Source organism: Mobula hypostoma, chromosome X1 (genome assembly GCF_963921235.1).
Source record: "Mobula hypostoma chromosome X1, sMobHyp1.1, whole genome shotgun sequence".
Classification (NCBI taxonomy): domain Eukaryota; kingdom Metazoa; phylum Chordata; class Chondrichthyes; order Myliobatiformes; family Myliobatidae; genus Mobula; species Mobula hypostoma.
The window spans coordinates 64,508,211-64,523,270 of NC_086128.1; the positions used below are offsets into that span (position 1 = coordinate 64,508,211).

General features: G+C 53.3%; 1 protein-coding gene across 2 annotated transcripts in view; it reads right to left on the reverse strand.

The window, feature by feature from the left end:
• Positions 1–15,060, reverse strand: part of LOC134340366 (sorting nexin-11-like) — a 173,072-nt gene that overhangs the window by 129,406 nt on the left and 28,606 nt on the right. The window contains exon 3 of one of the 2 annotated variants that reach the window (XM_063037531.1): positions 6,178–6,280. The exons of the other annotated variant lie outside the window; for it this stretch is intronic. Within the exon in view, the coding sequence (XP_062893601.1) occupies positions 6,178–6,198 (21 nt within the window). The 5' untranslated portion in view covers positions 6,199–6,280. The remainder of the gene's footprint in view (positions 1–6,177; positions 6,281–15,060) is intronic. 2 annotated transcript variants of the gene reach the window in all.

Here is a 15,060-nt window from a genome sequence, read left to right on the forward strand (position 1 = left end):
CCCTCCACACCCCCAATCACCCACTGACCCACCCCTCCACACCCCCAATCACCCACTGACCCACCCCTCCACAGTCCCAATCACCCACTGACCCACCGCTCCACACCCCCGATCACCCACTGACCCATCCCTCCACACACCCCCAAACACCCACTGACCCACCCCTCCACACACCCCCAAACACCCACCGACCCACCCCTCCACACCCCCAATCACCCACCGACCCACCCCTCCACACCCCCAATCACCCACCGACCCACCCCTCCACACCCCCAATCACCCACCGACCCACCCCTCCACACACCCCCAATCACCCACCGACCCACCCCTCCACACACCCCCAATCACCCACCGACCAACCCCTCCACACCACTAATCACCCACCGACCCACCCCTCCACACCCCCAATCACCCACCGACCCACCCCTCCACACCCCCAATCACCCACCGACCCACCCCTCCACACCCCCAATCACCCACCGACCCACCCCTCCACACCCCCAATCACCCACCGACCCACCCCTCCACACCCCCAATCACCCACCGACCCACCCCTCCACACCCCCAATCACCCACCGACCCACCCCTCCACACCCCCAATCACCCACCGACCCACCCCTCCACACCCCCAATCACCCACCGACCCACCCCTCCACACCCCCAGTCACCCACCGACCCACCCCTCCACACCCCCAGTCACCCACCGACCCACCCCTCCACACCCCCAGTCATCCACCGACCCACCCTTCCACACCCACAATCACCCACCGACCCACCCCTCCGCACCCCCAATCACCCACCGACCCACCACTCCACACCCCAATCACCCACAGACCCACCCCTCCACACCCCTAATCACCCACCGACCCACCCCTCCACACCCCCAATCACCCACCGACCCACCCCTCCACACCCCCAATCACCCACCGACCCACCCCCAATCATCCACCGACCCACCCCTCCACACCCCCAATCACCCACCGACCCACCCCTCCACACCCCCAATCACCCACCGACCCACCCCTCCACACCCCCAATCACCCACCGACCCACCCCTCCACATCCCCAATCACCCACCGACCCACCCCTCCACACCCCCAATCACCCACCGACCCACCCCTCCGCACCCCCAATCACCCACCGACCCACCACTCCACACCCCCAATCACCCACAGACCCACCCCTAATCACCCACCGACCCACCCCTCCACACCCCCAATCACCCACCGACCCACCCCTCCACACCCCCAATCACCCACCGACCCACCCCCAATCATCCACCGACCCACCCCTCCACACCCCCAATCACCCACCGACCCACCCCTCCACACCCCCAATCACCCACCGACCCACCCCTCCACACCCCCAATCACCCACCGACCCACCCCTCCACACCCCCAATCACCCACCGACCCACCCCTCCACACCCCCAATCACCCACCGACCCACCCCTCCACACCCCCAATCACCCACCGACCCACCCCTCCACACCCCCAGTCACCCACCGACCCACCACTCCGCACCCCCAATCACCCACAGACCCACCCCTCCACACCCCTAATCACCCACCGACCCACCCCTCCACACCCCCAATCACCCACCGACCCACCCCTCCACACCCCCAATCACCCACCGACCCACCCCCAATCAACCACCGACCCACCCCTCCACACCCCCAATCACCCACCGACCCACCCCTCCACACCCCCAATCACCCACCGACCCACCCCTCCACACCCCCAATCACCCACCGACCCACCCCTCCACACCCCCAATCACCCACCGACCCACCCCTCCACACCCCGAATCACCCACCGACCCACCCCTCCACACCCCCAATCACCCACCGACCCACCTCTCCACACCCCCAATCACCCACCGACCCACCCCTCCACAACCCCAACCACCCACCGACCCACCCCTCCACACCCCAGTCACCCACCGACCCATCCCTCCACACCCCCAGTCACCCACTGACCCACCCTTCCACACCCACAATCACCCACCGACCCACCCCTCCGCACCCCCAATCACCCACTGACTCACCACTCCCACACCCCCAATCACCCACAGACCCACCCCTCCACACCCCCAATCACCCACTGACCCACCCCTCCGCAACCCCATTCACCCACTGACCCACCCCTCCGCACCCCCAATCACCTACTGACTCACCACTCCACACCCCTAATCACCCACTGACCCACCCCTCCACACCCCCAATCACCCACCGACCCACCCCTCCACACCCCCAATCACCCACCGACCCACCCCTCCACACCGCCAATCACCTACTGACCCACCCCTCCACACCCCCAATCACCCACTGACTCACCCCTCCGCAACCCCATTCACCCACTGACCCACCCCTCCACACCCCCAATCACCTACTGACCCACCCCTCCACACCCCCAATCACCCACCTACCCACCCCTCCGCAACCCCATTCACCCACTGACCCACCCCTCCACACCCCCAATCACCCACTGACCCACCCCTCCACACCCCCAATCACCCACTGACCCACCCCTCCACACCCCCAATCACTGACACACACACACACACACACACACACACAGTTTGTCCTGTCAGCATTCATATCTAACATCTGTGGAATACCGCAGCAGATCTGAGAAAGCACTTGTACTCCAGAACAGCACACACAAAATGCCGGAGGAACTCGGGCGGGCCGGGCAGCATCTATGGAGAGGAGAAAACAGTCGACACTTTGGGCCAAGCCCTTTCCCTTCCAGTCCCGATGATGGGGTCAAGGAGCCAGATTAAGAAGTTAGAGAGAGGGGGGAAGAAGGAGTACAAGCCGGCAGGTGATAGGAGAGACCAGGTGAGGGGAATTTCCGGTCCTGATCCCGAAACCTATTCACGTACTCAATCCCCTCACCGCTAATGGGGCGGTCTCTAAAATCGCCCCGAGGTAAAGCCCATCTACAAAGATCCTCCTCCTCCCAGGATGAGGTTCCACTGTCGCTCCTGTAGCTCCGGGATTTTAAGAGACGGGGTTTGCTAGACCCACGTCCAACACTCCTCCTTTCACAACCTGGCTTGGGTAAAGCTTCAGACTGAAACGTCGACTGTTTATTCCCCTGCACAGATGCTGTCTGGCCTGCTGAGTTCCTCCAGCATTTTGTGTGTGTGTGCGTGCGTCTGTACATACGTGTGTGTGTGTGTGTGTGTGTGTGTGTGTGTGTGTGTGTGTCTGTGTGCACGTGTGCGTGTATCCGTCAGTCTGTGTGTGTCCATCCATGTGTTGTGCGTTGCTCTGGATTTCCTGTGTCGGCAGAGTCTCTTGTGTTTGACCCGACTACAGACGTTCTGAAATGCAGATGGACGTGGCTTTCCATGGTGAAGGACCAGCACAGGGACTTTCAGTCCGTGAATGCGTTCACCCCGAGAAAAGGGTTACGGGGAGAAGGCAAGAGAGTGGGGTTGAGAAACTAAAACAGCCCTGACTGAACGGTGCGGCAGACAAGAAAGGTGAGACTCGAAACAGAATCAGGTTCAATATCACCGGCGTATGTCGTGAAATTTGTTGCTTTGCTGCGGCAGTGCAACAGGGAAGGCTTCAGGAGTAAACCCCAAGGGAAAAATCCGGAGCTGGGGTCCCTCGGCAGTCCGATGTTGAGTTCAACACTGACTGGCAACTCCTGGTGCCAAACTGTATCGGTCTCTGCCGTTCCTTTGGGTTGGAGAGGGGGAGCCCGCTACATGGGCAACAGCTCGCTCTCCATATCGTACTGACCAGGCTTGTGTACCTAGACAGCTGGGACACAACATCCTTGGGTGACTGACAGAGACCCTCAACCTCACATTCAATACATAACAATAAAATCTGTAAATTACAGTAAATATGTACACACACACACAAAAGTTAAACTAAATAGGTAGTGCAAAAATAGAAGTGAAAATGTAGTGAGGTAGTGTTCATGGGTTCAATGTCCATTCAGAAACCTGATGGCAGAGGGGAAGAAGCTGTTCCTGAATCACTGAGTGTGTGTCTTCAGGCTCCTGTACCTCCTCCCTGATGGCAGAGGGGAAGAAGCTGTTCCTGAATCGCTGAGTGTGTGTCTTCAGGCTTCTGTACCTCCTCCCTGATGGCAGAGGGGAAGAAGCTGTTCCTGAATCGCTGAGTGTGTGTCTTCAGGCTCCTGTACCTCCTCCCTGATGGTAGCAACGAGAAGAGGGCACGTACTGGGTGGTGGGGGCCCTTAATGATGGACATGGCTCCTCGAAGCTGTCCCAGATGCTGGGGAGGCTGGTGCCCGTGATGGAGCTGACTGAGTTCACAACTCCCTGCAGCTTATTTTGAGCCTGTGCAGTAGCCCCCCCCCTCACCCCGCCCCTCCATACCAGACGGTGATGCGGCCAGTTAGAAGGCTCTCCATCAGTCCCTTTGGTGACATACCACACCAGAGATTATGGGTTCAGGGTGAAACCCGACACCAGGCAGACAATCTCTGATAATGGCCGGGGGGGGGGGGGGTCCAACCATCTTGTAAAGTCACTGCCCAGAAGAAGGTGATGGCAAAGTACTTCTGTAGAAGAGTTTGCCAAGAACAATCATGGTCACCGTGATCGCCCACGTCATGCGACACAGCGCATAATGATGATGTCATACGACACGGCTCATAATGATGATGATGATAAAAATGGCTTCATTTTGGTACTATTGTTTGGTCTAGTCACTCAATTAATTCAGCGGTGACCTGTAGAATCATTTTGGTGGAGACGGGGGGGGCAGACTTGGCAGCATGGTACCTTGGCGGATAGCACAGCACCAGCGATCAAGATTCAATTCCTGCCGCTGCCTGTGAGAAGTTTTGTCAGTTCTACCCATGACCGTGTCGGTCTCGTCTGGGTGCTCTGGTTTCCTCCCACGTTCCAAAGACCTACCGGTTAGGGTGACGCGGCCAGTCAGCGAGTTCTCCGCGGTACAGCTGAGGAAATTTGCGAGTGCCTTCGGTGACGTGACGGACCCTCTCAAACTCCCAATGAAATGTCGTTGCTGTCGTGCCTCCCTTGTAACTGCATCGATAGGCTGGATTTGCTGAGTTCCTCCACCTGTGTCTGCCTCTGTCTGTCTCTGTGGCTGCGTCTGTGCGTGTGTGATGCGCTGGATCTCCAACATCTGCAGAACCTCATGTTCTGCAGCACGCGCAGCTCTCCAGTGAAATGATACCGTATTTGTAAGTAGGATGCCGTGAACAATTCTGATTTGATGGAGACAGATGTGAGAAGCACAGAGGAACACCTGGAGAAACTTCTGAAATGCCCGGTTCACTGCTGCTGTTACTGTGCGATCGAGAATCTTCCAGAGGGAAGGCCCCAAAATCCCTCGCTTTGCCTGCTGCTGGCGACCGGGGTTGGAGTCGAAGCATTCGGCAGAGATGGTGCTCGGTACTCAATGTCGGAGGCACGAAGTTTTCGGACGACTCAGAGTCGGACTGTGGTCGGGCATGGCAGGGAGAGTTTTCTTCCTTCTCCTGTCTGCGTGAGATGTGGGACTTTCGAGAGACTTTGAACTTTTTTTTACTGTGCCCATGGCCTGTTCTTCATCAAGTTATGGTATTGTTGCACTGTTGTAACTATATGTTATAATTATGTGGTTTTTGTTAGTTTTTCAGTCTTGGTCTGTCCTGTGTTTCTGTGATATCACACCGGAGGAATATTGTATCATTTCTTAACGCATGCATTACTAAATGACAATAAAAGAGGACTGCGTGTCCTCGTAATCTAATCTAATCTTGAAGCCCTGACGCATGGTTTCCAGTCGCTGCAATTCCCTGCCTCCCGTGGACACCGCTCGACCTGCTCAGTTCTTCCAGCAGACCGTAAGGTTGACACGGCCTCGTAGGAGGTGAGCGTGACTCTACTAGAGCACTAGTGATCACAATCAGGGTTCAGCTTCTATCGCTGCCTGTCAGGGGTTTGTACGTTCTCCCTCCCAGTGACCGCGCGGGTTTCCTCCCGGTGCTCTGGTTTCCTCCCACAGTCCGAAGAATTACGGGTTACAGTTAGCAAGTTGAGGGAACGTGATGTTGGCTGTGGAGGGGGAGCGACACTCGCGGGCTGCCCCCAGCATGTCCTCGGACCGTCGACACAAACAAGGCATTTTCCGCTGTCTTTCGGTGTCTCAAGGTGCGTGCGACAAGTAAAGCTGACCTTTACCCCCTGCTGACTCATAAATCACCAGCACCAGAGACTGGAAGTTTCCCCAAACCAAACTGCGGGTTGGTCAGTACAGCACTTTCTCCTTCGACTCTCACTGGAGTGAGTGAGGGAGGGCGAGGGGGCGGGCAGGGGAGAGGGAGAGGGGGAGAGAGGGAGGGAGAGCGGGAGAGGTGAGAGGGAGAGAGAGCAAGCTTGAGAGAGAGCGAGCGAGGGAGGGAGAGAGCAAGGGAAAGAGCAAGGGATGGAGGGAGAGGGAGAGAGCGAGGGAGAGAGAGAGGGAGGGAGAGAGAGAGAGGGAGAGAGAGAGAGGGAGAGAGAGAGGGAGAGAGAGAGGGAGAGAGAGAGGGAGAGAGAGAGGGAGGGAGGGAGAGAGGGAGGGAGGGAGAGAGGGAGGGAGGGAGGGAGAGAGAGAGGGAGAGAGAGAGAGATTGTGAGGGAGTGAGGGAGAGAGAGAGGGACAGAGAGAGGGAGGGGGAGAAAGAGAGAGAGTGAGGGAGAGAGAGATGGGGAGATGGAGAGATGGGGAAGTGGGGAGGTGGGGGGAGGGGAGGGGGAGGGGGTGGAGGGGGAGGGAAGGAGGGGGAGAGGGAGGGGGAGAGGGAGGGAGGGGAGAGGGGGGAGGGAGGGAGGGAGGGGGAGGGGTGAGGGAGGGAGGTGAGGGGGAGGGGGAGGGGAGAGGGAGGGAGGGGGAGGGGGAGAGGGAGAGGGAGAGGGGGTGATGGGGGGGGAGGGGGAGGGGGGAGGAGGGAGGGGGAGAGGGGGGCAGGGAAGGATGGGGAGAGGGGGGAGAGGGGGGAGGGGAGGAGGGGGGAGGGGAAGGAGGGGGAGAGGTGGGGGGGAGAGGGGAGGGGGAGGGGGTTAGTGGGGGGAGGGGTGAGAGGGGTGAGAGGGGAGGGGGAGGGGGTGAGAGGGGAGAGGGGGATGGGGGAGGGGGGAGAGGGGGATGGGGGAGGGGGGAGAGATAGGGAGAGGGGAGAGAGAGGGGGAGAGAGATGGGGAGAGGAGGGGGAGAGAGAGAGAGAGAATGTGAGTGTGTGTCAGAGTGCCTGAGTGTGCCCTTCCAGAATTCACCCCTTTACAGCTGAAAGTAAATTTATTATCAAAATAGACTTCTGCCACCCTCCACTGCCCTGAGATTTGTTTTCTTGCAGGCATACATGGTAAAATCAAGAACCATAATAGAATCAATGAAAAGACAGCACCCAGCAGGACCGACCAACAATCGTAAGACCATGAGACATGGGAACAGAATTAGGCCATTCGGACCGTCGAGTCTGCTCCACCGTTTCATCAGGGCTGATCCGTTTTCCCTCTCGGTCTCCTCCTCCTGCCTTCTGCCCACCACCTTTCACTCCCTGCCTAATCAAGAAACTATCGACCTCCCCCTTAAATACACCCAACGACGGCCTCCACAGCCGTCTGCGGCAACGAATCCCACAATTTAGCCTCCTTTTGGCTAAAGAAATTTCTCATGTCCGTCGAAATGGACGTCCCTCTATTCTGATGCTGTGCCTTCTGGTCCTAGACTCCCCCACTGTAGGAAACATCCTCTCCACATCCACTCTATCTGTGTCCTCTGGCCCTGGACTCTCCCACTATAGGAAACATCCTCTCCACACCCACTCTATCTGTGTCCTCTGGTCCTAGACTTCCCCCACTATAGGAAACATCCTCTCCACATCCACTCTATCTGTGTCCTCTGGCCCTGGACTCTCCCACTGTAGGAAACATCCTCTTCACATCCACTCTATCTGTGTCCTCTGGTCCTAGACTCCCCCACTATAGGAAACATCATATCCACATCCAGTGCATTTGTGTCCTCTGGTCCTAGACTCCCCCGGAGAGGAAACATCCTCTCCACATCCACTCTATCTGTGTCCTCTGGTCCTAGACTCCCTCACTATAGGAAACATCCTCTTCACATCCACTCTATCTGTGTCCTCTGGTCCTAGACTCCCCCACTATAGGAAACATCCTCTCCACATCCACTCTATCTGTGTCCTCTGGTCCTAGACTCCCCCACTATAGGAAACATCCTCTCCACATCCACTCGATCTGTGCCCTCTGGTCCTAGACTCCCCCCACTATAGGAAACATCCTCCCCGCATCCACTCGATCTGTGTCCTCTGGTCCTAGACTCCCCCACTATGGGAAACATCCTCTCCACATCCACTTTATCTGTGTCCTCTGGTCCTAGACTCCCCTACTATAGGAAACATCCTCTCCACATCCACTCTATCTTGTCCTCTGGTCCTAGACTCCCCCACTGTAGGAAATATCCTCTCCACATCCACTCTATCTCGGCCTCTCAATATTTAATAGGGTTCAATGAGATCTGCGCCCCTCCCCAACCTTATTCTTCTAAATTCCAGCAAATACAGGCCCAGAGCCATCAAACACTTCTCATATGATAAGACGTTCATTCCAAGAAACATTCTCATGAACCTCCTCTGAACCCTCTCCAATATCAGCAAATCTTTTTTTTAGATAACAGGGCCGTAAACTGTTCATAGATACTCCAAGCGAGGCCTCACCAATCCCTTATAAAGTCTCAGCATTACATCCTTGCTCTGATATTCTAGTCCTCTCGAAATGAAAGCTAACATTGCGTTTGCCTTCCTCAGCCACAGACTCAACCTGCAAGTTAACCTTCAGGGAATCCTGCAGAAGGACTCCCAAGTCTCTTTGTAACTCTGGATTTTTAATTTTCCTCTCTGTTTGGAAAATTACGTTTTTGTTCCCGCGATCAAAATGCATGACAAGTCACTTCCTGACACTGTATTCCATCAGCCACTTCTTTGCCCATATAACATATAACAATTACAGCACGGAAACAGGCCACCTTGGCCCTTCTTGTCCGTGCCGAACTCTTACTCTCACCTAGTCCCACCGACCTGCACTCAGCCCATAACCCTCCAATCCTTTCCTGTCCATACTTCTAATCTGTCTAAGTCCTTCTGTAGCTCACTTCCTCAAAACTTCCTGCCCCTCCACCTAGCTTTATATCGTCTGCAATCTTTGCAACAAAGCCATCAATTCCACCATCCAAATCATTGACATATGATGTAAAAAAGAATCAGTCCCAACACAGACCCATGTTGAGCACAGAAGCCAACCAGACAAGGCTCCCTTTATTCCAACTCTTTGCCTCCTGCCTGCCAATTAGACACTGCTTTATTCATGCTAGAAACTTTCCTGTAATACCATGGGCTTGTAGTTTGTTAAGCAGCCTCATGTGTGGCACCTTGACAAAGGCCTTCTGAAAATCCAAGTACACAACATCAACTGATTCTCAAACAACAGGAATTCTGCAGATGCTGGAAGTTCAAGCAACACACCATCAAAGTTGCTGGTGGGACACAGCAGGCCAGGCAGCATCTCTAGGAAGAGGTACAGTTGACGTTTCAGGCTGAGACCCTTCGTCAGCTCTGTCATTGACCTCGCTGGCTCCAACACCTCAGGGCATATTCAAAACCCGGACTCCAGCAACGACCATGGACACCTTCAAAGCGATTGCGCAACCACCAACTGCGACTCCAGCCTTGAACTCCAGGCTGGGTCTTTATGTGCTGCTATTGTGACTCCCGTCTCCTCTTCCCCCACCACCACTCTGCAACCCTGTCTCCCTCAGATCCCATCGTCAGCTCCTGGGTACTCAGAGGCTCCATCTTCCTCTCACCCCAACCCTCCCCTCTCCACTGACACCCCCAGCCTCCCCCCTCCCCCCTCTGATCCCAGCTCTCATCCGTGCTGGGTCTTTACCATCCCCTCCGACCTTCAACTGTCGGAGGCAGAACGCTCTGTCCTCAGTAAGGGCCTCACCTTTGTCCCCCTTCGCCCACACCTCAGCGAGTTCCGTGTTCGCCATGATGCGGAACTCTTCTTCCGCCGTCTCTTGTCTCTGAGTCTACTTCTTCGGCAAGGACTCTTCCACCCCCACCGATGACCCCTTCTCCTGTCTTCAACCCCCCTCTTCTTCATGGACACCCCGCTCTGGTCTTCTGCCTGCTCTGGATCTCTTTATCAACCGATTCTCCTTTGCCGACCTTACTTGTTATTTCTTCAAAGAATTCCAACAGATTGGCCAATCTAGACTTTCCCTTGCGGAAACCATGCTGACTACTGCCCATTTTATCACATGCCTCCAAGTACCCTGAGACCCCATCCTTAGCAATCGACTCCAACGCCTTCCCAACCACTGGAGTCAGGCTAACTGGTCTCTAATTTCCTTTCTTCTGCCTCTCTCCCCTCTGGAAGAGTGGAGTGAGATTTGCAATTTTCCAGGCTTCAAGAACCATTCCGGAATCTAGGAGGTTCTTAAAAGATCACTACTAATGCCTCCACAATCTCTTAGCTACCTCACTCAGAACCTTGGGCCACCACCCCAGACGCCTCTTTCAGAACATCGCCGTAGAAAAGCAGCATCCATCATCAGAGATCTCCACCACCCAGGCCATGCTCTTTTCTCACTGCTGCTATCAGGGAGAAGGTACAGGAGCCCCAGGACTCACACTACCAGGTTCAGGAACAGTTATTACCCCTCAACCATCAGGAAGGAGGTACAGAAGCCTCAGATCCCACACCATCCAGGTTCAGGAACAGTTATTACCCCTCAACCATCAGGAAGGAGGTACAGGAGCCTCAGGACCCACACCACCAGGTTCAGGAACAGTTATTACCCCTCAACCATCAGGAAGGTGGTAGAGGAGCCTCAGGACCCACACCACCAGGTTCAGGAACAGTTATTACCCCTCAACCATCAGGAAGGTGGTAGAGGAGCCTCAGGACCCACACCACCAGGTTCTGGGAACAGTTATTACCCCCCAACCATCAGGAAGGAGGTACAGGAGCCTCAGGACCCATATCACCAGGTTCAGGAACAGTTATTACCCCCCAACCATCAGGAAGGAGGTACAGGAGCCTCAGGACCCATATCCCAGGTTTAGGAACAGTTATTACCCCTCAACCGTCAGGAAGGAGGTACAGGAGCCCCAGGACCCACACCACCAGGTTCAGGAACAATTACCACCCCTCAACCATCAGGCTCGGGAACTAAAGGGGGGATAACTCCACTCATTCTATTTCTGGTGTCCCCACAACCGATGGGCTCACTTTAAGGACTCTTTCATGCTCTCGTTGTTTATTGCTGTTTATTTATATTTGCATTTGGACAGTGTGTTGTCCGTTGACGCTGTTTTACAATTATCATCCTGCAGATTTGCTGAGTGTGCCTGCAGGGGTAAAAGAATCTCGGGGTAGTACGTGGTGACATGTATGTACTCTGATAATGAACTTTTGGGTCCAGGTGACTTTTCTACCTTCAGACCTTTCAGCTTCCAAAGCACCTTCTCCCTAGTAATAGCAGTTGCTCTCACTCCTGCCCCCTGACGCTCTCGAGCTTCCAATATCCCGCTAGTGAACCTTCCACAGTGCAAACGGATGCAAGATACTCATTTAGTTCGTCCGCCATTTCCTTGTCTCCCTTTACTGCCTCTCCAGCAACATTTTCTGGTTCAGAAATCTGATGGTTGAGGGGTAATAGCTGTTCCTAAACCTTAAGAGACAGGAGCAGAATTCGGCCAATCATCCCATCGAGTCTGCTCCGCCAGTCGATCATGGCTGACTTATTATCCCTCTCAACCCCGTTCTCCTGCCTTCTCCACGTAATCTTTGACACCCTGACTAATCGAGAACTAATCAATGATTTGGCCTCCACAACCTGACTCTTCACCAGAGCAAACTTTCTCTCCGTTAACTGTATTCACCATCGTCATTCTGTGCCGTGGCATATGACATCATCATTACGTGCTGTCGTATTACATCATCATGAGCCGTGTCGTGTGACGTGGGCAATCACGGTCTTTCCACGGGCCATGATTGTTCTTGGCAAATCTTTCTACAGAACTGGTTTGCCATCGTCTTCTTCTGGGCAGTGACTTTACAAGATGGGTGACCGCCCCCCCCCCCCCCCACCCCAGCCATGATCAATACCCTTCAGAGATTGTCTGCCTGGCATCAACAGGTGGGGGGAAGGAGCATCTTACATCTCCTTTGGCGTGATCAGTTGGCCCCCGAGGTAACAGAAAGCTTGTATCACTTGCCAACTAGCCTGATAATTTAACTGGGACACGCGGACGATCTGCCGGAATATCGCAGCGGATGAGCAGCCTCTGTAGGAGGAAGAGAACTGTGGAAATCTCAGGTCAAAACCCTGCCCCCCACCCCCACTTTAACTCTTTAAACACTAGTGTGACTCAAGTGAAAGACCGGGGACTGAATAAAGCCTTTGTCTACAGCTCAGACAATTATGACCCTGGCAAACGATGCACTTCAGTGTGTGTTTCGATCACACATGATAAATAGATAGGAAGTTAATTTTATTAGATAAAATGTGGAAGGGAAGTGAAGAGAATAATCTTCTTTCGCTGTAGTTTTTTTGACCCAGATAATAAAATTGTTCACACTACGACTGAGTTAATTTGGCTAAGACGGTCTTATGCTAAGAGGCGTAGACAGAATGGGCAGCCAAAGTTTTTTTCTCCCTGAGCGGAATTTTTTAATCCAAGGATAATTGAAGGATTGTAGAGAGAGGGGGGAGAAAGGGGAAGGTTTCTTGACACAATATGTAGATAAGCCTACAAGAGGAGAGGCTGTACTTGATCTGGTATTGGGAAATGAATGTGGTCAGGTGTCAGGTCTCTCAGTGGGACAGCATTTTGGAGACAGTGATCACAATTCTATCTCCTTTACCATAGCATTGGAGAGGGATAGGATCAGACAAACTAGGAAAATGTTTCATTGAAGCAAGGGGAACTATGAGGCTATCAGGCAAGAACTTGGAAGCATAAATTGGAAACAGATGTTCTCGGGGAAACGTACCGAAGAAATGCAGCAAATGTTCATGGCATATTTGCGTGGGGGTTTGCATAGGTACGTTCCAATGAGACGGGGAAAGGATGGTTGGGTACAGGAACCGTGGTGTACAAAGGCTGTTGTAAATCTAGTCAAGAATAAAAGAAGAGCTTATGATAGGTTCAAAAAATTAGGTAAAGATATGAATCCAGAAGATAAGGCTAGCAGGAAGCAGCTTAAGAAAGAAATTAGGGGAGCCAGAAGGGGCCATGAGAAGGCTTTGACGGACAGGATTAAGGAAAACCCCAAGGCGTTCTACAAGTATGTGAAGAGCAAGAGGATAAGACGTCAGAGAATAGGACCAATCAAGTGTGACAGTGGAAAAGTGTGTATGGAACCAGAGGAAGTAGCGGAGGTACTTAATGAATATTTTGCTTCAGTATTCACTACGGAAAAGGATCTTGGCAATTGTAGGGATGACTTGCAGCGGACTGAAAAGCTTGAGCATGTAGATATTAAGGAAGGGGATGTGCTAGAGCTTTTGGAAAGCATCCAGTTAGATAAGTCGCCGGGATCAGAGGGGATGTACCCCCAGGCTACTGTGGGAAGCGAGGGCGGAGATTGCTGAGCCTCTGGCAATGATATTTGCATCATCAATGAGGATGGGAGAGGTTCCAGAGGATTGGAGGGTCCCTTATTCAAGAAAGAGAGTAGGGTTAGCCCCAGGAAATTATAGGCCAGTGAGTCTTACTTCAGTGGTTGGTAAGTTGATGGAGAGGATCCTGAGGCAGGATTTATGAACATTTGAAGAGGCATAATATGATTAGGAATAGTCAGCATGGCTTTGTCAAAGGCAGGTCGTGCCTTACGAGCCTGACTGAATTTTTTGAGGATGTGACTAAACACATTGATGAAGGTACAGCCATAGATGTAGTGTATATGGATTTTAGCAAGGCATTTGATAAGTTACCCCATGCAAGGGCTTATTGAGTAAGTAAGGAGGCATGGGATCCAAGGGGACATTGCTTTGTGGATCCGGAACTGGTTTACCCTCAGAAGGCAGAGAATGGTTGGAGACGGGTCATATTCTGCATGGAGGCCGGTGACCAGTGGTGCGCCTCAGGGATCTGTTCTGGGACCCCTACTCTTTGTGATTTTTATAAATGACCTGGATGAGGAAATGGAGGGATGGGTTAGTAAGTTTGCTGATGACACAAAGGTTGGAGTTGTTGTGGATAGTGTGGGGGGCTGTCAGAGGTTACAATGGGACATTGATAGGATGCAAAACTGGGCTGAGAAGTGGCAGATGGAGTTCAACCCAGATAAGTGTGAGGTGGATCATTATGGTAGGTCAAATATGATGGTAGAATATAGTAGTAATGGTAAGACTCTTGGCAGTGTGGAGGATCAGAGGGATCTTGGGGTCTGAGTCCATCACTCAAAGCTGCTACGCAGGTTGACTCTGTAGTTAAGAAGGCATACGATGCATTGGCCTTCATCAATCGTGGGATTGAGTTTAAGAGCCGATAGGTAATGTTGCAACTACATAAGATCCTGGTCAGACCCTACTTGGAGTACTGTGCTCAGTTCTGGTCACCTCATTATACGAGGGGTGATTAATAAGTTCGTGGCCTAAGGTAGAAGGGGATGAGTTATTAATTTCAAACTTTCTGCATTACGACTCAAAGAGTTGAACTGCACGTGCATGTAACGAGAGCCTCTTGGATCTCCAGGTGGTCCACAGCAGGGGTAATTGATAAGTTCGTGGGCTTGGGTAGAAGGAGATGAGTTATACAGCTCCTTCCTCATCTCCATTGTTTAGACATAATACACTGGTTTTAGATCGAACTTTTACACCCTCCATTTGTATGGGAAACTCAGTCATACTGTGATCACTCTTTCCAAGAGGATCCCTAACTATAAGATCACTAGCTTTACCTGTCTCATTGCACAGGACCAGATCTAAGATAACACACTCTCTTGTAGGTTAAGTAACATGCCGTTCAAGAAAGCCATCATTTA